This window comes from Erigeron canadensis, chromosome 6 (genome assembly GCF_010389155.1).
Source record: "Erigeron canadensis isolate Cc75 chromosome 6, C_canadensis_v1, whole genome shotgun sequence".
Lineage (NCBI taxonomy): Eukaryota > Viridiplantae > Streptophyta > Magnoliopsida > Asterales > Asteraceae > Erigeron > Erigeron canadensis.
In genome coordinates this window covers 15,926,810-15,951,564 of record NC_057766.1, presented here as the reverse complement: position 1 = coordinate 15,951,564, position 24,755 = coordinate 15,926,810, and the positions used below count along the sequence as shown (strand labels likewise).

General features: G+C 35.4%; 1 protein-coding gene and 1 long non-coding RNA gene across 2 annotated transcripts; one reads left to right on the top strand and one right to left on the bottom strand.

The window, feature by feature from the left end:
* Positions 1-272: 272 nt before the first annotated feature.
* Positions 273-5,824, bottom strand: LOC122604363. Its single transcript, XM_043777256.1, has 9 exons — positions 5,395-5,824; positions 4,132-5,326; positions 3,594-3,837; positions 3,232-3,526; positions 1,966-2,255; positions 1,729-1,796; positions 1,487-1,647; positions 648-706; positions 273-539 (listed from the first exon to the last, which is right to left on the bottom strand). The coding sequence occupies exons 1-9, from the start codon at positions 5,822-5,824 to the stop codon at positions 273-275; spliced, it is 3,009 nt and encodes a 1,002-aa protein (XP_043633191.1).
* Positions 5,825-12,430: 6,606 nt separating this feature from the next.
* Positions 12,431-13,632, top strand: LOC122602546. Its single transcript, XR_006324304.1, has 2 exons — positions 12,431-12,521; positions 13,141-13,632. It is a non-coding gene; the product is annotated as an uncharacterized LOC122602546 (long non-coding RNA).
* Positions 13,633-24,755: the final 11,123 nt, after the last annotated feature.

Below are 24,755 nucleotides of genomic sequence, written 5' to 3'. Positions count from 1 at the left end.
TGCAGTAAAAGTCCGTTGCCTCCACACGTGTTACTCACTCATTGATCAGGAAAAGATATATAAGTTAAACTAAATAAAATATGCAAAATAATAAAATGCACTGAGATATTTAATAATAAAAACAGCTCCCAAGCTGGGTCAGACTCAGCTTACCCATTTTAACTTGATTTTTACCAAGTAACAACAGGTAGTCTGAGTCAAACACAGCTTGCCCTTAAAATTTTAACAAAATTCAAAGGGGTTGAATTTATCATTACGTATCACACTGCCTTTTACATATTTAGCATTCCCAGCTTACTTATTAGAAAATTGAACCTATTTTCATCCAATGGCTTGGTGAACAAATCAGCAAGCTGATTCTCAGTTGGAATGAAATGCAGTTCAACATCTTCTTTCATCACATGATCTCTAATGAAGTGATATCTGATATCGATATGCTTGGTCCTAGAATGAAGTATTGGATTGTTGGAGATTGCTATGGCACTTGTATTGTCACAAAAGATAGGAGTCTTTGAGGCAGTGACATCATAATCTTGTAGCTAAAATTGCATGCACATAATTTGTGAACAACAGCTCCCAGCAGCAACATACTCAGCTTCCGCTGTAGAGATGGAAACTGAATGTTGCTTCTTGCTAGACCAGCTTACAAGTCTATTGCCAAGCAATTGACAAGCTCCAGAAGTACTTTTTCTATCAATCTTGCAGCCTGCAAAGTCAGAATCTGAATAGCCAATTAGATCAAATCCAGAGTCTTTGGGATACCAAAGACCCAATTGGGACTACCTTTAAGGTATCTAAAGATTCTCTTCACTGCTTTAAGATGTGATTCTTTAGGATTAGCCTGATATCTTGCACATAGACATGTAGCAAACATAATATCTGGTCTACTAGCAGTCAAGTAAAGTAGAGAGCCTATCATACCCCTGTAAGCAATGACATCAGTGGGTTTTCCACTTTTATCTTCACTAAGCTTACCACTAGTTCCCATAGGAGTTTTCATAGGTGAGCAATCACTAAAACCAAATTTGTTCAGTAAATCTTTAACATATTTTCCTTGATTTATGAAAATACCATTTTTGGTTTGTTTAACTTGTAAACCAAGAAAATAGTTGAGTTCTCCCATCATGCTCATTTCATACTTTTTAGACATTAATTTAGAAAACTTTTTGCAAAGTCTTTCACTGCTAGAACCAAAAATTATGTCATCTACATATATTTATACAAGTAAAATATCACCATTGTATTTTTCTCACAAATAAAGTCTTGTCAACATTACCTCTTTTGAACTTGTTTTCTAATAAGAATTTAGATAAAGTATCATACCATGCTCTTGGAGCTTGTTTGAGGCCATAGAGAGCCTTGTCAAGCTTATACACATGATTAGGAAACTTTGAACTTTCAAAACCTAGAGGTTGTTCAACATAGACTTCTTCTTCCAATTTCCCATTCAGAAAAGCACTTTTCACATCCATTTGATAAACCTTACAGCCTTTGTGAGCAGAGTAAGCCAAAAATATTTTGATGGCTTCCAGTCTTGTTACTGGAGCAAAGGTTTCATCATAGTCAATCCCATCTTCTTGTCTGTATCCAAGAGCTACTAATCTTGCCTTGTTTCTGATCACAACTCCTCTTTCATCCATCTTGTTTCTGTAGACCCATTTGGTTCCAATCACAGTTTTAGAATGATGAGGTCTTGGAACAAGTTCCCAAACCTTGTTTCTTTCAAACTGTGTTAATTCATCTTGCATCGCATTTACCCAAGATGGATCTGACAGAGCTTCAGCAACCTCAGTTGGCTCCATTTTACTCACAAAATTAACAAACATGCAGAAATTGCCTGTTGCCTTCCTTCTTGTTTTTACACCAGATAAAGGATCACCAAATGATTTGGTTGATTGGATGACTCCTTGTCCATTTAGTTACATGATGGGTATTATTTGATTCTTGGACAATGGGCTGACTCACATTAGACGTTCCAGCTTGATCATTTTGAGGAATCAAATGGTCAGCATGGATTGGAGTTGATGGAACAGAGTCAACTTGGGAGTCATTCACTGGAATAATTTCTTGAGAAGGATCAGCTTGCACATTTTCAAAAATAAGTAACTCTTCTTCTTCAAATACTTGCTCCCCCTGAGTTTGAGCATTCTTATTTTCAATTGGTGGATTAAAGGGAGGCTCATTTTCAGGAACAGCCAGTTCTTCAAAATCAATATTGTCATCTTCAAGTAGAGAGCAGTCTGGCTTGGAGCAACCTTCATCAATTGTCACGTTTACAGAGTTTTCAATAGTTTTGGTTCTTTTATTGTACACTCTGTAGGCCTTCATCATTGTGGCATATCCAAGTAGGATGCCTCATCTGCTTTTTCTTCAAACTTGCCAAGATGGTCTTTTTGATTCAGAATGTAACAAGGACTGCCAACATTCTTAGGAAACCAATTTCTGGTTTTCTCCCCTTGAGAAGTTCATATGCAGTTTTCTGGTGTCTTTTCACAATAAGAGATCTGTTTTGAGTGAAGCAGGCTGTGTGAATAGCTTCAGCCCAAAAATGAGGCTTGACATTGTTTTGTGCCATCATGGATCTGGCAGCTTCAATCAGGGTTCTGTTTCTTCTTTCTGCAACTCCATTTTATTGGGGAGTTCTTGCTGCTGAGTACACTTGTGAAATACCTTTCTCACTGCAGAATGAGTTGAGAGTGACATTCTTGAATTCAGTGCCATTGTCACTCCTCAACTGCCTAACAGGCCTTTTGTATAGTATTTCAGCTTGCTTGATGAAATGAATAATACTATCAGCTGCATCACTCTTAGGCTTCAAAACGAAAACCCATGTATATCTTGAATATTCATCAATAATGACCAAAGTATACCTCATTCCATTAAATGAAGGAGTACTTATTGGTCCAAACAGATCCATGTGTAGCAAATCTAAACAACTGTCAATCGTTGAACATGTTTTTGACTTAAAGGAAGCTTTGTGCTGCTTACCCTTTTCACAAGAACCACACAGCTTGTCTTTCTCATATTTTATCACTGGCAGACCAGACACCAACTCTTTCTTACACAGCTTGTTGATGTCTTTGAAATTCATATGAGACAGCCTCTTATGCCACAACCACTTCAACTCATCTTGATTCTTTGACATGAAACATACTTCTCTTGTCACAGTTGCACTTCTCATATCAAAAGAATACAAGGAATCATCTCTCTCAGCAATTAACACCACATTACCTTCCAAATCCAGAACAATGCCCTTATCAGCTTGGAATCTTACTTCATAGCCAGCATCACACAATTGACTCACACTTATCAGATTATGCTTCAAGCCATTCACATAAGACACTCTTCTAAAAGTAAGGGGACCATTTGACAAAATGCCAAATCCTTCAGTTCTTCCTTGGGAATCATCTCCAAATGTAACACTAGGACCAGCGCTTGTCCTAAAGCTACATAGCAGGGACTTACATCCGGTCATATGCTTGGAACACCCACTATCCAAGTGCCAGGTATGTGCATCGTGATAGCCCTGCATTTTCAATAAGATATTAGTTCATTTTGGGAACCCATCCAAGGATGGGTTCACCAGAGCTGACCACAGGGTCTAACTCAGATTGGGAAACAGAACCAATATTCTTATCACATTTAGAAACCCATTGTTGCTTAAGCTGACCCTTGCTAGATTTGAAATTCTTTCTTGCAACATTTAGAGTTTCCTCTTGAACAAAACCTTTGCCTATTCCAGATTTCTTACATTCAGACCTTAATTTACTTTGATCAACAATATTTGAATCAGACACACTTGTAAGTAAATTAGTGTCATTAGAAATCTTAACTTTTCTGGACTCAACATATTTAGAAATAACATTGTCAGAGTCAGAGACACAGATTCGGTTGGTAAAACATTTCCATTTGAAACGGACTTCTTATTCTTCAGAATTTTGCACTTTTCTTTTAGAACAACATGATCTCTAATCTTCCTTTATTTCTTTTTGATTCACCATTGTTTGACTTAAATTTCGAATTTGACACAGATTGGGTAATTGATAGTTTTGATAAATCAAGAGTTTCCTCGGGTTTTAATTCAACTACCCTATCAAATTCAGACACAGCTTCAACAATTGTTTGACCAACTTTCTCAGATAGTCATCAAAAATAGCTTGAACTTGATGAGGAACTTGCACATTAACACATTTTACAGCTCTTTTGGAACCAGTGCACCATGATTCAGTTATATGCTTGATTTTCAAAAACTTTTTTTCTGAAGTTTTAGCTTCAGTTACCAAAATAGCATTTAATTGCTTTTGAGCTTTTACTTCAGATTCAAGCTTTTCAATGGTGAAATTGTTTGAGCTTACTTCTTGTTTTAAAATTGAAATTTTCTTTTTAAGTTCTTGATTAAAGTGTTTTTGCAAGAGAACCTCATCACCAAGTCTATTTAGCCTTGACAGTTTTTCATTGTCACACAGATTAGAAAAGATATTTACCTCAGGTGCAGCAGTCTGACTTGAAGATGCCTTGTGAGCTGACTCAGATTGCTGTTGAATCTTGACAAGATCTTTAGCAAACTTTTCTTTAGCCATAAAGCACTTGGCATCCTTATACTTCTCATCATCAGAGGAAGTGGCACTCTCAGCCCAGTCTTTGGCTATCAGACTCTTCTCATCTTTTTCAACTTTCTTACTCAGCTCAACCACTTGTGCTTTCAAGGCCTTGTATTTGGTCTTCAGCTTTGAGTATTTTTCATTTCTTTCACCTTTGGATGGCACAGCTTGAGAAGACTCTTTGGATCTACAATCACCAGCCATGTGTCCAGGCTTACCACACTTGTAGCAAGTGACCTTGGACACGTCAAATGGCTTCTTGGTCTTATCAGCTTGCCCACTTCTACCTTTTCCTTTGAATTTATTGAATGATCTCCTTCTTATCCTTTCAGCTAACAAAGCCACCTCATTGGCTAAGTCCTCACCATCAGATTCATCAACATCAGATTCAGAACAAACAGAATTTGTGTTAGAAATCACAGGAACAGATTCATTGATACATGGAATGATCTCATTAGAAATTGAACTAGGGTGTTCAGTCATAGATGCAACAAGTGCACTAGCAGGCTGACTATAAGAATCACCCATAGCAATTAGTTTCTCAGCTTCTGAACATTCTTGATTATGAAGTAAACCAAAAAGTCCAGGGAGATCAAGATCTTGATACACAAAACTTAGTTTCACAGAAGAAATATAATTATCCCATTTAGGTGGTAATGAATCAATAAATTTACTTTTCAAGACATCAGTTTTCTTAGTAATTCCAACAGCAGCTAAATCATTCACTAAAGCATTAAAGCGGGTATGAGTGTCAGTCAAGGATTCATTTCTCAATGAGAAAAATCTCTCATACCTCCTAGTGTGAGTAGTAATGGTAGATTCCATGGAAGTAGAGCAACCCTCAAACATGACAATGTACCCCACATTTTCTTTGTTGTAGAACACATTTTAATTGAATGGTAAATGTCTTTAGACACAGCTTGGACAATGAAGTTACGTAACTTCACATCCAAGTTGGCCAATCTCCTATCCTCATCTCCCCAATCTACTTTGTCCTTAATAATGGATTTGACTGTGGCAGGAATGGTTGGGTGACCTTCCCTGGCCACAGCATCAATCACAACAGTCGATGTAGGAACATAAGGACCATCCACAAGGATGTCAGGCATATTGTTGTCAATGGATTCAAGGAACAAAGACATACGACCTTTCCACCCACTGAAATCATCTTTATCAAACATAGGTGGTCGGGTAGAAGAACCGTTATCAACATACGATGACATTATGCTTTACAAAAGGAAAATAAGCAAGTAGTTGTAGAGGGGGGCGGGGTGAATACAACTGTTATGTCACAGAGGTGTAACAAGATACCAAGGTATAATGTACACAAGTAGTTGTAGAGGGGGGCGGGGTGAATACAACTGTTTCATTTTTCCTAAACTTTCTTTTATAAAGGGTTTTAATTTGATCCAATAAGTATATTAAACAATGTGAGTTATAAGAATCAATAAAACAGTAAAGCAGAAAATAAACATTCTTAGGCCCTGATTGTGTTTTTCAAATGTAATCCTTTATTAAGAAATAATCTATACAAAGAATTACAGGGTTGTTGCGGAAACAAGATAACCTACAATATCTAAACAACCCTATGAATTGACAAACAACAATCAAATAAGTTCTTTCTCAAGAGAAGCAGCCCAAGCTGACTTCTCTCAAACGAGGCTGTGTATAAGAGCAAAGAGAACTTTTGTGAAGAATGATTCAAAGGAATATCTCCAATATGCCTTCAAGGATTGTAGCTTTTATAGGCGAAAGCTTCAAATTCACTTGGTGTCCAAATAAGCCACGTCTTCAATTATGGTTGGATGATCAGGGAATATTGGAACGTGCCATCATCGTACTTGTGGTCCCCAAAACCTACAGCACGTCATTTTGATCGTCCAATGAGAGTATGGACATGCATATGTAAGTAAACCACCAACCCAGATTCTAGGAACCTTCCTAGTCACGTCATACGTCCTTATCAATAAATCCAGGCTGTAATCTTCACTGATTGTTTAGACACAAATTGCTCGTTTGTCAAGAGCAAATCTGTCTAAGTGTTTCCAAGCTGACTGCTAATCCCAAGTTGTCTTCCACCAACAACTTGATCTTCTATCTTCAATCCTCCTCTTTGATTTGGTGTGACAACTGTCATCTGAGCGTTTTCCCGAAACTACCTTTCCGGACACTTTAGTACGTATTGTTTAGGTACATAATTTGTTTAATAAGACTTTGCCATGGAATAAATGAATTTCTATTAGATTTGGGCTTCATGAGCGTTTAGACTTTAAATAAATTGTACGTGGACTCGAGAATAGGAGGAATACTAGTTGTCCTGTGGAAATGCCAAATTAAGTAAAATATTTAAAATTAAATCAATTAAAGATTTAATTTCACTTAAATATGACGACAAAATAGATTAACGGGTCACGAGCCTTCTGGAATGGTCGAGTCAAACGAGTTGTTGGTAGAGTCAAAGGTGGGTCAACTCGGTTAAAGCTAGGGAAAAGACTAAACAAAACCCTAAAATATTCTAACCCTAGCCCCCACTTTTTCATTTCACCTCTCATCCTCACACACTCTCCCCTTTCTTTCCTCTCCCAACCGTCCCCCCCCCCCCCTTCTCCTCTTCCTCCTCTCTTTTGCAGCCATGACCAACGAACCAAGACCCACCACCACCACGAACTACCATCAGCCACAAACTACCACCACAGAACAGCCCACAAACCAACATCACGAACCACCACGAACCACACGAACCACCATCCATCATCATCAAATCTTCAACCCTTCCTTCTTTTTCTTTTAGATTTAAGTAGTTATGTTGGATTTTCGTGTATTCGTCTTCAAATTCAAATTTCTTACACACACACATATATATATTTTCGACTATATTTCTATATAAACATAGGTCCGAAAATTTTATTTAAGTATATATATTTTGGTGGTATCTATATCCGAAAACGGTTCGTGTTCATACATAAACCTAAACCTTGTTTAATCCGAGATAAATGTGACTTTTGTTTTGTTCTTGGTTAGATCATCGAAAAATCAAATTGTATTAGTGATTTTGGTCTTGGAAATCGGTTATGGTTCATAGATCTACCCGGAATCTTGATTTATGGCTCGGTCAAACTTGGTCAACGCCGGTCAACGCGGTCAAACTTGGTCAAAGGGGCAGATTACCATTTTTGTTTAAATTGATCATTTTGATAAAGTAAAAATTTGAGTTTGTATAAAAATTTGGTAAATTAGTCAAAGGTTAAAGTTTTAAATAAAGATAAAGTATATATATCTTTAATTAAAGTGATTATTATTTAAAGTTAAATTCCAAAAAGTTTTTTTTTAAATAATGAAACTAATATAGAAATATATATGTATAAAGACTAAAAATAATTAGTTATATATATATATATATGTAAGTATTAAATTAATATGGACATTTGTATACTTACGTACATAGATTGATTTAACATGGACTTATGACTATATAAGACAATACAAACCATACAACTTTTCGAACTTGATAAATTATATTGTGACGTTCCAACTGAATACTTGACAAGAGATAAACATAAGACGTGACATTATTATTGGACAATTTATAAGAACAAAATGACTATTATATATAGTATGACATTTGACAACACAATGGCATTTCCTAAGACACTAGTATAGGACACGGACTTGTGCAGTTACATACTGGGTGACTTGTGGACAATGTCGGACTTTTGGACAGATAGTGAGCTTATTTCAGGTGTACTTGACTGTTCGTATTCCTGTTCGTTCATCTAGGGTTTTTGTGCTTGTGCTGCTTTCAGGTGAGTTTCGTAGCCCCTCTTTTTTACAAGTTTTAGGGTGGAAAGTATACTTATTTTTAAACAGTTTTGTCGATTTCTGTTTTATGTTCAATATTGAGCCTGTGCGTATAGAGTTACTTGTGCCATTTGACGTGCTTTGATCTTGTTGTATGTGTGTGATTATGTGTTGTTTGTTGTGCTTTGGACGTACTTATTGTGTGTGTTGAGACTTGAGACTTTGGACTAAGGCAGGTACCGTAAGGCCGGACTTTGAGACATTGAGACTTTTGGACTTATTATGGTGTAACTCTGCTCGTTATATATTGAACTATTACTGGTTTAGACTTAAAATAATCGACAAAAGGCTTATTTCTTTGACTTGACTTTTGACTAAAACCTACGAACTCACCAACCTTTGTGTTGACACGTTTTAGTATACTTTTCAGGTGCACAGGTTAATCAGGGATAAGGACTGCTATGCTAGGCTGGACTTTGGAGATTAGTGCTCCTTATTTATTTTCAGACTTTATGGCTACATGCCTTGGATTATTTTCTTTATAGACATGGTTGTAATAAGCTATTTAGCACTGTTATGACTTTGAACTCATGTTTGTGAGAATATATTTATTATATTCTATTTCATTTAGCAGTATCTATGTAATCTCATGTCGTGCTGTACTTTTCATGACACCTCCTGTATTTTGAGTTCATATCCTGTTTAGACTTATTATCCCTGTGTTATTTTGACTATGACTATTATTTGGTGACTGTGTGCTTTCGGTGTTATTGTGATTACTTATGTGTATTAGGGCAAGATGAAGTGATGGCGCTAACTAGTATCGCATAACGATAATCATAGAAAAGCCTGATCAACTGTTCTATGATTACCGTCATGCCTTGCGACAGTTATTGACATCAGTGATTGCACTTGTAGTGAGAGTGTGGTAGCTACCCTGGGATGCTTAATGGGTGTTGGTTAGATGGAGGGTTAGCCGCTGGTACACCCTGTATACATACCCGACCAATACCTAGAGAGCATACCAGTACCGTGATCCGACCTTACATTAGATGTACTAGGGGTGTGGAGGGTTAGCCGCTAGTACACCCTGTATACATACACCACTAGTGCAACGGATGTAGGTGTTAGATTCGGACCACATTTTAACTGCGATTTAGGGTTATATATATATATATATATGTATTGCATTAACATGAATTGCATGAATAGTTTAGGTTCTAGATAGCATTCCTTAGACAATAAGACGAGAGAGCCTACTGAGAGTGTTTTGTGATGTTAACATCGTCAAGCGTATCCTCCCTGACTAATGACACATGGTTATAGGATAATGGCAAGAACAAGATCTAGTGCTGGGACTAGCGGCGGTCGTGGAAGAGGCCGTGGTGAAAATGAAGACTCTGGCCAAGGTCGTGGTGTTGGCCGAGGAACTGGACGAGGTCGTGGTATTGGTCTTGGCACTGGCCCTGAAGTAGTTCAAGGTGTTGGCCGCGGTGCAGGTCGTGGAAATGAACAAGCTGGAGGGCGAGGTACTGGTCGTGGAGTTGGACGTGGTGCAGGCCGCGATGGCGGCTGAGGTAGTGGTCGTGGACGCGGTCGTGGTGAAGCTGAAAATGAAACTGCTAATGAGCAAGCTGGAATGCAACCAGACCCAGCCATGATTGCCGTGATCACTCAAGTGGTTAATACTATACTCGCACAAAATGCTCAAAATGCACAATCAGAGGCAGAGGCAGATTAGCGGCAGAGGCGATGTCTTGGTATAACTTCAGAGAGTTGATGATGAAAAAGTTCTGCACTGCAACTGAACTGGTGAAGCTAAAACGAGAGTTTTTGGAACATAAGATGGTTGGTGCGGATCATGCTGGATATACTACCCGCTTTAATGAACTTTCAAGGCTCGTTCCACACTTGGTCGAACCTGAGAACAAAGGTATAGAGAAGTATCTTCGGGGGTTAATTCCTCAGGTTAGATCGACTATGGCTGCTGTTCATCCACTTACTCTAGAGGAGGCTATTTTGAGGTCTGAAGCTATGACAGAGGAGTTGGTTCAGTGTGGAACTATTACTGCTGTAGGGACAAAAAGGAAGGAAACCAGTGGGACGAATAATAATAAGAAAGTTTGGCGATCTGATGGGAAGAGACAAAACAGAGGCAAGGTGTTTGCAGTGACTGATGCTGGCAAAAAGGAATATGTGGGTCCCCATCCTAAGTGTACCAAGTGCAATCTGCACCATGCAGCAAATCAGAATTGCTTAACATGCTACAACTGCAATAAGACTGGGCATTTGGCAAATTACTGTCGGGAACCAAGGACTCAAGTGGCACCATTGAATGTTGCACCGTTGAATCAGAGGAGACCAATCGGAGTTCGTAGAGGGTGTTATGAATGTGGGGCCACTGATCACTATCGGAACACATGTCCTCAGTGGGTTGGGCAACAGGTTCAAGTAGCAGTTCATCCTAACCAGCTACAGATTACTGGACCCAATCAGAATAGAGGCAATCAGGCTCCAGCTGCTAGAGGTCGTGTTTTTGTTCTGAATTCTGCTGAGGCTCGCAATGACCCGAACGTGGTTGCAGGTACGTTTCTTTTAAATGGTCATTATGCTACTGTTCTCTTTGATTATGGAGCTGACTATAGTTTTGTCGCAACTAGTTTCATTCCCTTATTAAGCGCTAAGCCAAGCCCTATGTATTTATGTTTTGACGTAGAAATGGCTAATCGTGGGTTACTCAGATTAGACCAGGTCATTCGTTCGTGCACATTAATTCTTAATAATTATGCTTTCTTTATTGACTTAGTACCTTTTGAAATGGGGAGTTTTGACGTTATTGTTGGTATGGACTGGATGTCTTTAGTCGATGTGACGATTCTATGTAGTGCGAAAATTGTTAGATTAAGAGCAAAGAGAACTTTTGTGAGGAATGATTCAAAGGAATATCTCCCATATGCCTTCAAGGATTGTAGCTTTTATACGCGAAAGCTTCAAATTCACTTGGTGTCCAAATAAGCCACGTCTTCAGTTATGGTTGGATGATCAGGTAATATTGAAACGTGCCTTTATCGTACTTGTGGTCCCCAAAACCTGCAGCACGTCATTTTGATCGTCCAATGAGAGTATGGACATGCATATGTAAGTAAACCACCAACCCAGATTCTAGGAACCTTTCTAGTCACGTCATACGTCCTTATCAATAAATCCAGGCTGTAATCTTCACTAATTGTTTAGACACAGGTTGCTCGTTTGTCAAGAGCAAATCTGTCTAAGTGTTTCCAAGCTGACTGCTAATCCCAAGTTGTCTTCCACCAACAACTTGATCTTCTATCTTCAATCCTCCTCTTTGATTTGGACTGAATGCTATAACCATTTGATGCAGCTTGAACAACACTTGCTTCCATAAGATAAACAATTACAATATATAAAGCATGATCTGAGTCAGTTACAGATCGCAAGCTGTGTCAGCTTAGTCTGACCCAGATCAGATTACAAGAACCAAAAGATTACTAAGTGTTTATATATCAGATTTGTCATCACCAAATTTACAAATAGCATTGGGACTCAACACTAACACATCTTGTTGTCTTGAAAACACAGTCTCAGCAGATTATAAAAAAAATGTAGACACGCATAATTGGGAGTGATTATACTTCTAGACCTAGTGGAGATTTTCAATGTTTCCAGTATCATAGTTTGTAGTGATATGTGCAAACTATGAGTGATAAAGCAAGTAAATTTTTTATGAAACTAAATGAACGAATTTCAAGTTTATAAACCTAATGATATGAGTATTCTTCGCAATAATTCTAATAACAAAGAGAATTGCTATAGCGACAAACTTTTTACTAACACTATTTTACTAACTTACGTGTATTATGATCTGGCACATCCACGTCATTTAGTACTTCCTAACTATGGTTTATTGTTTAGTCTGTCAGTTTTTTACTTCCTTTTCAATACTCCGTATCATTATAATTAATTAAACTTTTTCCTAATTTCTCTCTCTCAAAAAAACATAAACTCTATCTCGCATCTATTCAAATCCCCAAAATCTCCCAAAAATAAAAAAAAAAAAAAAAAAAAATGCAAATTAGGGATGATGGAACCTTGTGAGTTTTGGTATTCATTTTTCTATGTAATTTTCTTTATGTTTTTACTAACCTTTTTCACTGACATTCTTCATGAGTAGCATTGTACCAAGGTTTTATTGATTGATGGTTCACCAAGTGTTTGTGAAAATTCCACAATTATTCACTTGGTTGATTATGTTTGAGTTTTATGTCTTTAGGATCGATTTTAGGTGGGAGCCGTCATTTTGAACAATGTAATTTGGAAATACAATAGTGGATCTTCATGATGAGGTTGGATAAGGTTGTATCATATATGGTTTTAGGCGTTTAGCACATTAGCAACGGCCACCTCAATGTTTGAGTTTTGTCTGATGCATCTTTATGTTATGTATGTCTATCATATTTTTAAATTTATTTTCAAATGTTTAGACAAGTGTGTTTAAAGAAAGATGAGTGTTTGTGGAATTGTAGACAAATGATTAAAATCTTGTGAGAAGTGTAACAAAGGTATCATTGATGTTGAAAAATTTAGTATTACTGTATATGTTTCTTACTTAGTTGACGGAAACCTCAATTAGTTTTTGATTACGAGCAGACATATAAATTTAGTTATACTGCAGGTCGATATTTTGTTTTCTAAAATGCTTTTGGTTTCTTTCTTTTGCAAGGTTTTGTTATTCCGACATGATATACTCTAAAGAACTGTCAAGAACGAGAAATATGTGTACAATGGAAGGAATTCGTTACTTCTTCATTTGAAGAATAACCATGTTGGCTGGATGAACTTCTTAATGCACCAGAAAAACATGTACAAAGAGGCCATCTACGCTCATCAAGTGACTCATTCACATATTTGGAGGCGGTCAATGCTCCTAAACACAAAATATGTTGTAAAAAATGAGCACGAGATGAGACGTTTGACTTCTGCTCCTTCATGGGGGTCTCATATTCTGTTTTTTTATATAAAGATGATCGATGTACACCCGTTTACATGGAACTGAATGTTGTAATTAAAGATAATACTCGGCATGGTTGTCGAGGAGGATGGTTGCTAATGCAGGTAGTGTTGAAAATGTAAATGATTCATAATACCATGTCCATGAAACGATGATCATTGTATGTTTATAATAAGTGTTCAATGGAAGTGGTCCTTTCTACTACTACTCTTTTGTCCCTTTTTTTTGGCAGATTCATTGTCCTATTAAGATTCCTTGTGATGTATATATGAGTTAACCATTTGCAAATGTTTCCAGTTTCCACCATCCATTCTATACTAACCTTGATCGATAATAGAATGTCATTTATCCATAAGTTAAAAAAAAAAAGATTAAATTGTATCTAACAAATTGCAGGCTTGCAACAACTTTTCTCACAAACTATTAAATATACGATTTAAAGCCTCCAACACTACATTTATAGTCCACACAAAGGTAGCTTTCGCTATCTTCATTGTACCTGCACCAACCCATGAGCCATTCCAACCCATCACAGTTAACTATAAACCGATGTAGCCACTGAAACTAAACCAAACCACAACAGTCTAGTCATCTCTTATAAAACCATATCTGAAATTTTTATGAACGGAAGGTACCAATCCATATAGAAAAATCACACAATGATAAATCTTTAACAAAAAAAGTCAGATAATCTCAAATTTCAAAAAGTCAGATAATCCACAACCAAACAATATTGATTGCCCATGATGATTTACTCCTAGAAATGGAGCCATTGGCATCTCATACTCATATGTTAGATACGTTGTATCGAATGTAACAACATCCCTAAATTCCTCATATGCTGCCCTACACCTCGCACCAGCCCAAAACAAACTCTTTAATCGATTTTTCTCATAATCATGATCTGAAGACTGAACTTTCGTGAAATATCTTTGAATTGCTTCAGCATCACCATCTCCAAACTTCAACCGTTTCACTTTATCAATGTAGTTGCGACAATCCTTTTCTGTAAATGGTACATTTTTATATCCCTCATTCTCCACGACAAAGGTATTGAAACCCTTGTTCATTCTTACTCCATCTCTTTGATAGATCTCAAGTCGTCTTTTAACATTTCGGTTTATGACCCTATGACACCGATAAAAACGTCCTTTGCTTGGACTAAACGGATGATTGTGTTTTAGCTCAACTTTTGACACATTCCATTTTTTATTAATGCCAAGAACCACATTAACTTTTGTTGGACAAGTTGTTTTGGAAAGAGGCCGAGGATTTAAAATATTTTTCGATTTAGATACCGACTTCCCAGCCCTATTACATGAAACAGTGGCATACTTTTTCTCATCATCGGTATAAGACTTTCGTGAAGACCTTTTATACACTCCAAACCCCTTTTTTTTTTCCCATAATTTGCATAAAAACTAGCAAGCTCTTCAATAGTGTCAAACGTCATGCCAACCTTTGGTTCTTCAATATCTTCGTCACAATTAAAACTATTGTTAGTTTTGTCTTGAAAACACACATCTTCATGATGTTGTCTTTCATTTACACTTATCTCACACTTAGTTTCTTTTTCCAGACCATTTTGATGATCCCTACAATGAACAATATGTACTTAATTCATTTTTTGACCAAATGAACACAAACTGGCTATTTCAAATGTTACAACATTACTCTAAAGTGAAAAAGAACAAGTTTTTTTTAGTACAAACTAGCCATTTGCATTTACAAATAAATAGGCATTTTTTTATTGATGATAATCCAAATAAACTAAGCCTATAATATACAAAACTAAAAACTTACACGTTTACATCCTCATTGGCTATTGATGATGACTCTGGTACTGCTGCTCGATCAAAATGCTGTAATAACCCTTGACTAGAATCCGCTAATAACCCTTTACCAGAATCAAATATAAACCCTTGATCGGAACCTGAACCTGATAATAATTGTTGATCAGAACCCAATACAAATTCTTGATCGGAACCCGAAAACAACCCATCATCGTCTAAAGGGGAAGAAAGAAAAGATGATTGCTCTGATAATAACTCTTCATCATGAGATGGTTCAGAAGAAGATTGATTCATGTTGATAAATAGTTTGTGTTGTAGAGTATGAGATCGTGTTACAAGGGAGGGAAAAAAGTTAGGAATGGAGATGATCTTGCGTACAAGGAGGGAAAATTAAGGTTACTTAACCTAGGTTAAAGGTTATTTAAGGAGTTATATAGTTAAGAAATATCAGATGATGTGGATGGTCCAGATCATCACACACGTCAGTTAGTAAAAATATGTTAGTAAAATGTTTGTGACTATAGCATTCCTCAATAACAAATATTAAAATCATAGTTAAAAAAGTCATAATATAATAATAGTATTGATCTCTAAACCCATTAATTTGAAAATTCTAACAATACTATTACCCTATAGTAACGATGAATCGTAAATAAAGTTGATTACCTACAATCATCACAAAAAGCCATTAAATTAGCCTGAAATCAGACGATCGTCATCTACCTATATCTTTACTTTCAAATAATATATATTAAACAAAAGTTATAAATTATAGTTTATTTTTAAATCAAATATAAGAAATATTTGACGTCATATGGTGCTAAAGTATTAAGGAAGATCAAACAAATAAAATATCTAGATAGGGGTGAAAGAAGAAAAGTAATGAAAAGATTTGTGTTTAGTTGTGATTATTCGGTCGTCATTCTATTTTTTTTTTCCAAATCCATACCCATACGCATTTCATCATCATCATCTTCCATTTTCAATATGTACAACCCATAAAACCAAAATCTTAAGGATATGAGAACACATCAATACACGGAGAAAAGTAGTGATGTTCAAGTAATCTCGATCCCATAACAATTCAAATAATAGAGATAAAGGACGACATCATTTACTTAGAGTACAGTGATATTATTGTAAAAATTTGGTGGAATATCGATCATGATTACAACAAAAAGTGAATTTCACAAATAACAATTGTATTGATCATATTAATATTAATAACAATAGATAAGCATTATTGGGTGGCCATGATTCAGATTAATAACTTATTAGAAATTTTCAGTGTATTTTAATCAAAAACACATGAGTTAAAAAGCTAATAAAATTTAATCTTTAAACCCATTAATAACACGACTATCCATTGATAATAATATTAATAACAATAATATTTTAATCTGTCATAATATACTTAACAACAATAATCATAATATCGTTGTTATAATAATAATAATAAAATAATAATAATAATAATAATAATAATAATAATATTCTAATAATAATTATTATTATTATAAAATAATATTAATAATAATAATAATAATAATATTCTAATAATAATAATTATTATTATAAAATAATATTAATAATAATAATAATAATAGATGGTAAAGAAACATAAATCTACTTATTTCTTTTTTAGAATAGCAATTGATGGGTAAATAATATCATAGGCATTTAAGTAATGTGGTTTTCTAAATTTAAAACAAAAGTCATTGTGGTTCAATTGGCAAATGTGATGGCATTGTAACCTAGAGGTCATGAGTTCAATTCCCACCTTTAGCTTTTTTTAATTAAAAGATGATTTAGTGGCTTATATACATGCTTAAGTGGACACTCCACATCATCAGATAAGTTGCCTACGTGGCTGATAACTTATCACCTGAATCGTTCTCGTGATGCCACATAAGAAAAAGCTGACGTGACGGGCTCAGAGAGGGCCACGTGAGCGTTTTCTGATATCCTTTTTATATATATATATATAGATATATATATACGAGCATGTTACCCGAGTGTTGCGGCGGATACTATAGACAAGGCATATCAAGTTGTGACTATCATGATTGAAGAAGGAGGCGTGACTGTATTTTTTCTTCCCCGGGTATATCATATCTTGATTTATATTTATTAGGAGAAGGATATATTTATTGGGAGAGGGAGGATGGCTATGAGAGGAGAAGTGAGGGCAGAAAAGTAAAATAGCATATCCTAAATATGTAAACTTTCCAACACCCCATATAAATTTTAATAAGGAGTATAGATATATCTATACTACTATATAAAGATTATACACCCCTTGTTGAAAAGAAGAGTTGCGAAATGACCATTTTACTCTTAATGAATTAATTTACATCATGGGTCCTTTATCTTCTAAATATTTTCACCACCACTTTTAAATTTACATCAACCTACACCATTCGACATTGTCACCACCACCAATGATTGTCACCATTACCACCCGTCGCCGACACCACCAACCGTCATCACGGCCACCGCCGCATTGCGCTGGTAGCGTGCTAGTATATATATATAATATATATATATTCATTGTTCAGTATTACGTGTGATGACATTATGTGTGGGATGATATTATTGTTAGAAGATGAGCACATAAACAAATAACAATTCACGAGTACGCAGTGGAAAGAAACGTATATGCAATACTATTAACTAACAAAGAGAGAATCGAAATGTGTACCTTTGCGCAAAGCTTCCAATAATTATTATTAAAGTAATACCTTCTACGATCGCACATTAGACACTCTAAACCATATGCTAGTACCCTGATCACGAACCAACCACCTTTGTACATCTCTTTCATTCGAAAAACCCAGATACCAAAAACCGAAACCAATTTGTTGTCGACAAGACAAACAAATGAACAATTAATGCAACCTTTAATTATTTAATTTTCATATGGATTTTGAGAAGCTCAAAACCGAATACCCTTAAAGGGTTTCGGTCGAATGAAAACTAAGGGGAAAAAGAGAGGATTAGTAAATGAATGTTTAAAACCTTTGATTAATCCTTCTATTTATAGGGTTAATTCTTAGGGTTTTAAACTTGATGGGCAAACAACTTTAAGGCTTTCAAAGCCTTTAAAATTTGGCTCCCTCCATTAGGAATTAGAGCCCAACTCTAATTTTCTTATTTCACATTTAACCTCTTTTTAATTAATTAATTAAATACAATTAACTCTTTAATTTTTTTTTTGTAACACCCCAACTAAGGCGGAACAATGACATGTACAGAAAGTCGAGTATTCAAAACAAAGGATTATAAATAACATTCACCATAGCTTTATTTGATAAAAATAATTTACAATGTACAAACATGTGAACCAATTTCCAAGTACAAATGCGTCCACCATACTTGGATATTAAGTCCACGAACCAAATAACAAGCACATAAAATAGTAAACTACAATGATCAAGGCGGATTCCATTGCCCATCACAAGGTTTGATATTCGACTCCAAAGTGCAATGCAAACAATCATGATGCATATAAATCCTCAAAGCTTATGCTAATTCCTGAAAAGAATGAAGAAAAAGTGTCAACTACGAAAACGTAGTTGGTGAGTGAATAGGTTTTTATATAAATCTTGGTACATCACCGTTTCAATACTTAGAAAACCGATTACTATTACATTTCGAAATATCCAAACCATATGATCGACAAAATTTTCATATCAAGTTTCCAAATACCATAATGTCATATCAAGACTTAAAACAATCCATAGTAAAAGTTCAGGTTCTTATTTGTCAAATCATCATGAGAAAAAAAAAGTATATAAATCGATTAATCGTATATCATACCAAAAATCATTCGGTTACCAAAATCATTTCAATATCACCAATTTTAACATCTTCCAAGATATCATATGAGGGACGATACCCAATCCGTATGTTCAAACAATTTCCAATTATCAAAAATATTAATATCAATTTCACTTAGCCACAAGGGCAAAATTCAATATGAATTTCATTTAGCCACAAAGGCATATTTTACATAATTTTGATGAGTAAATGCTTGAGCCACTACTACTACCATTTTATCAAGTCCAACAATATATATAATTCATTTCATGGCACAAGCTGTCAATCAAGTGCCGTATTAATAATAATAGGGTCGTGCCATGGAGACGACCATTCAAATTTAAGATAGCTAGAACACCGCATGGTCGGACTGGGAATGATGGCCGTCACAAAGGCAACCAAACATCCCACCGTTACACGTTGGGTGGGTGGACAAATCCTAGTTGCGCAACTATCTAACTACAGGCCTCCACTTTCGGAGTAAATAGTAGTGTACCGAAAGAAAACGGGTTGACAGAACTCAAGCTCATCATAAAAGATTTATCACATTGAACATACGCAACAATTTGATTTCATAATCATATTATCAAGAATCATTTCATATACATGTATATAAAAGCAATTTCATTTATATATCATGCTTTTCACCCCGATAGTTAAACACATAAAATAGTTTGAAAGGGGGCTATGACTCACCTTGATATGCCGCATATTATACTCATCTATCCAAAATGGGTACTTCCCATCTATAGCTTCCTTGACCATATATCCATTATGTTCCTCCATCATATTTCAAGCCAAGACTATCCCTACGATAGGACTAATATATGTAAGTTCCTATCATAAGCCATCACTTAGAAATGCCATTTTCATTATGTTGCTATCAATTGTGGGGTCCAAGTATATTGGTAACACTCGCATCGTTTTGGTTGTAGAGATTGATGGTGTAAAAGGTTACTTTCATTACACGCGTAGTTATAAGTTGTTAGATTTTCGGCAACTTGGCTTCATTTGTGGTTTCACTTGATATATTAGGTTATCATATAGAAATGCCATATTAAGTTATGTCACTTGATTTTAGCGTGAATTAACATTTGTGATATCAATATATAGCTTGGTTAACATAATTACTTATGTAAATCTCACTTAATTATCTTTGTTTTATTTTGATTACACTTATCTTCAACTCGTATATTCCTCGATTTGTCTTACGATTACTTGGTTCATGAAATTCGTTTAAGTGTTATGGGCCATTACCAATTAGGTCTTAAGTGTCATGGGCTTTTAAATGTTTTGGGCTTACATTAGTTATTGAGCTTTACCTTATTTGGGTTAGGTGCTTAATGGGTCATAGTGGTTATTGGGCTATAAGGCTTATTGGGCCAAGTAGGCCTACTGGTTTGTGTTCCTTATGGGTTCATTAGTTGGACCGGGCTAGCCCATTAACTCCTTAGTTGGAGCTGAAAATTTGAAGAAGAGAATGGAGGAAGAGTGCAGAAAATTTGAGAGAGAGAAAGAGATATTGTGTGTATTGGTGAGAGTGAAAATGATGGTGCAGTGTGGAGGATGGTGTGAAGTGTTGTAGTAACCAAAGGTGTCTTGGGAGTGTAAGGATGAAACATCTAGTTATATTTTGATTGGGTGAAGTGTATGGGGAGGAGGGGGCCGGTTTTAGGGTGGTGTTTTTGGGAGGGATTTTGAATTTTTGGAGTGTATTTTAAGTGTGTTTGTATTCGCATGTATGTAAGCATGGATGCATGTATGGACATTTAAATTAACTAGGTGAAAGACTTTTAAGATATATTTTGTGTTCATATGTATATATATATATATATATCCGTGTATGTGTATATACATTTTATATCTTGGATTTGTTACTTAACTCTTTAGTTATAATCTTGCATTTTTATTAGACATACATATATTTACTTATTATTATTCAACTCTTTTGCATGAATAAGATTTATAAATAAAATTTTTGAGATGGTCATTATATTTTTGTGCTCAGATGTACTTTAATTAACTTGGTGTTTGAACTGTTGGATATCCATAAGAAATTTTTGGGTTGTTATCTCATCTTGTGAGTCTTGCATAGTTATTCTTATGATTTAACTCCTTGAAATTAAATTTTTGGTTCACTGACATTTTCATGAAGTTCAATTAGAACTAAATATAGTATGAGATTGTCTTGAATGATTATAGTTTTTGTTTATAGCATTTCTAAGGCATTTCACTGTACTAGAGGGCAATTAGCACTAAGCCCCAAATGTCTAGAAGGCAATTCTCTTAATAAACCTCTACGGATCGATACCTAGATAAGTATAAGTAAATAGTCTTAATTGGAAATTGAGGGTTGTTACAATTTAAATTAATTATTTCGTGATCAATTAACTATTATATTACATTAATTAATAACTAATAGTATAGAGTTACCATGTCATTTCGTGTGACCCCTTAGGCTTAAATTATTTCTAGACATGCGTTTATTATTTAACATGATCACACTCCAACAGCTCCCACTTAAGCATGTTATTTATAAAAGCAATAACATTGGTTAGCGTCTAGCAACACGCCAATGCTCCCGGAAATATTTAAGAATAGTTTCTTAAATTGCTAATTTGAAATGATTTAGTCTTTAATATCCCTTTGTTCAGATACCCTTGTTAATTATGAATATGGATCAATGTCATTTCATAATTTAACGATTATGTTTCTCATTTCTACAATTAATCAAGATTACCAAATTAGTCAAGACTTCCTCTTGAGTTCATTTGGGTATGGCCATACAAACTTCTTAATTATATAATGAGGGGCCCAGATGGTACATACTTCGGTTGTAAATTGAAGGAATAAATCCTATATTTACTACAAGTGTCTGGCTATGTCGTTTCTTAACATTTCTGAAAATAGCCCTTTATTACTACCTTGTTCAGGACGGTTAGGAACTATATCTAAAAATGCAATCCACACATGCATAACTCACTTGTATCTCAAGTCAAATGATAAATAAAGTAACCATTTCACGAATTTCATTTAGTGACGCCGATCCATAAAATGATAATTCGTTATGTAGTGTAAGTCCAATATTCCCATTAGAATATTATGTGAGTTTGGTATGAAATCCACCATCTTCAAAATATTCCCTTAAATATTTTTACCAATCTTTCACAATTGTCTTACTTTAATTATATTCCCATATAATTAATAGACAATGGACATTTAGAATATTTTAAATATTCATGGATCTAAACATGCAAATATAGGACACAATTATTATAAAATGAAATTACTTATACCGCGTATAAAAATTCATTTATTTAAATAACAATTGTTTAACATACCATTATCCAAATACTAACAACAGATTTACATGATATAACTTAGCAATATCTAAGACCCATGCCTTCAGCATGCTTATTGAGCTTTCCTTTTGACAATGTTTTTTGTAAAAGGATCCGCTAAGCTATAATCTGTGTGACCTTTGAGTAATTTGATTTCACGCAATTCGTTTTGCTTACGAACGTAGTGATATCTTCTTAAGGAATGCCTGACACCTTTTTGAACCCCAGGTTCATCGGCAATAGTAATTGCTCCCGAATTATCACAGTACAGTTCCATAGGTGTTTTATTTGAGGATTATCATGTTAAAATCTAAAAATAAACTTTCTAATCCAGACAACCTTCATGTCGTCTTCTCTGAGACGACAATATACTCAGACTCTGTTACATACATAGCAACTGTGGTTTGCTTTTAGATTGAAGCATTCCACCGTGTCTTCATTTAATAATGAAGACGTATCCCGACTGATATTTTTGAAGCATCTTCATCAGTCATGAAATCCAACATCACAAATATCTATTACCATTGTATTTATGATCGGGATTTCTACCATACACCAAGAATAATTCTTTAGTAGCCCGCATGTACTTAAGAATATTCTTCTCAGCAGTTCACTGATCCACTCCGGGATTTTGCTGATATCGGCTAAAAAAATTTTGAGTGAACACAATTTCAGGTCTAGTGCATCTTACCGCGTACATGATAGATCCCAACGCCGAAGCATAAGGGATTCTTTTCATATGCTCCACCTCTTCAGGCGTAGAAGCACCATTCTTGCTAGATAAGTTAAGTCTTTCTTGCATCGGCAAATTTCCGTGCTTTGAATTTTCCATCTTGAATCTCCTCAAGATCTTATCTATATAAGCACTTTGACTTAATCCATATAACCGTTTACTTCTATCTCTATATATTTTGATTCTAAGAATGAATGTCACTTTAACCCAAGTAACATTACTCCCACTAGCTTTGCGATATACACATGGCACATAAGGATTTGAGCAAAACCAAACATCTTGATTTCCTCATCAAACCTTTAATTCCAACTCCTTGATGCTTGCTTCAATCCATAAATGGACCTTTGAAGTTTGCACACTTTGTCGGGATGTTTTGGATCGACAAAACCTTTTGGTTCTACCATATAGACTTCCTTGTCTATAAAACCATTTAAGAAAACGGTTTTGACATCCATTTGCCATATCTCATAGTCATAGTACGCCGCAATGGATAAGATGATCGTAATAGCTCTAATGTCCGCAACTGGAGAAAATGTTTCCTCATGATCAACTCCGAAAAGTTGAGTATAACCTTTCGCCACAAAACGAGCTTTATAGGTGTGTATATTTCCATCCATGTCGGTCTTCTTTTTGAAGATCCATTTACACCCAACGGTTCTACCATTTGGTGGAAGATCAACCAAGCTCCACACTTGATTATCTTTCATGGATTTCATTTCCACATTCGCAGCTTCAAGCCATTTGTCGGACTCCAGATCCGATAATGCAGCTTTGAAATTAGGAGGTTCATTCAAATCTCCTAATATGTGTTCTCGTATTCAACCATAAGGTTTAATCTTTCACGAGCACGTATTGTCCTTGAGGACCTACGAATTGGAATCACTTCATTATAATCTTCAACTTGTAGTTCATCTAGAGATTCATCTCTTTGAACATCCCCCCCCCCCCCCCAAGTTGATGATTGCTAGTATTTTCAGAAGTTGACACATCTTCTTGAGCCTCATCAAGTTCAACAATCCTCTCACTGTCCTCTTGAGATATGAGTTTCCTTTCAAGGAACTCAGCAAATCAAAAAAATACTTAGACAGTGTTTCCGGTAAGAAAGTAGAAGTAGTAATCGTTTCCTTTGGATATCCTACAAAGATGCACTTAACACCACATTCATGTGGTGTTTTGTCAACCTTCTTGGTTGGAACCATATTGAGATTGCATGCAACAATCTCTAGAGCATAATCCCAAAATGAAATGGGAGGGTCTTAAGATTCATCATTTATCTCACCATGTTGAACAAGGTTCGATTTCTCCTTTCAAATATACCCTTATATAGGAGTAAGCTTTTGGATAAATCCACAAGCTTTTAGATGATCTTGAAAACTTTTGCTTTAGTATTCTTCATCTTGATCCGAACAAAGAATCTGATAGTTTTACCGAGTTGATTTCCTACTTCATTTTTAAACTCCTTGAATATTTCGAAGACTTCATGTTTATGTTTAAGCAAATAAACATAATCATAATGACTGAAATCATTCATAAAAATTATGAAGTAGCTAGTACCTTTCCTTGACACATGCCTAAATGGGCTACATACATCCGAAAATATTAGTCCTAAGTAGTTTCTTAGCCCTCTCCGCCATATGCGGA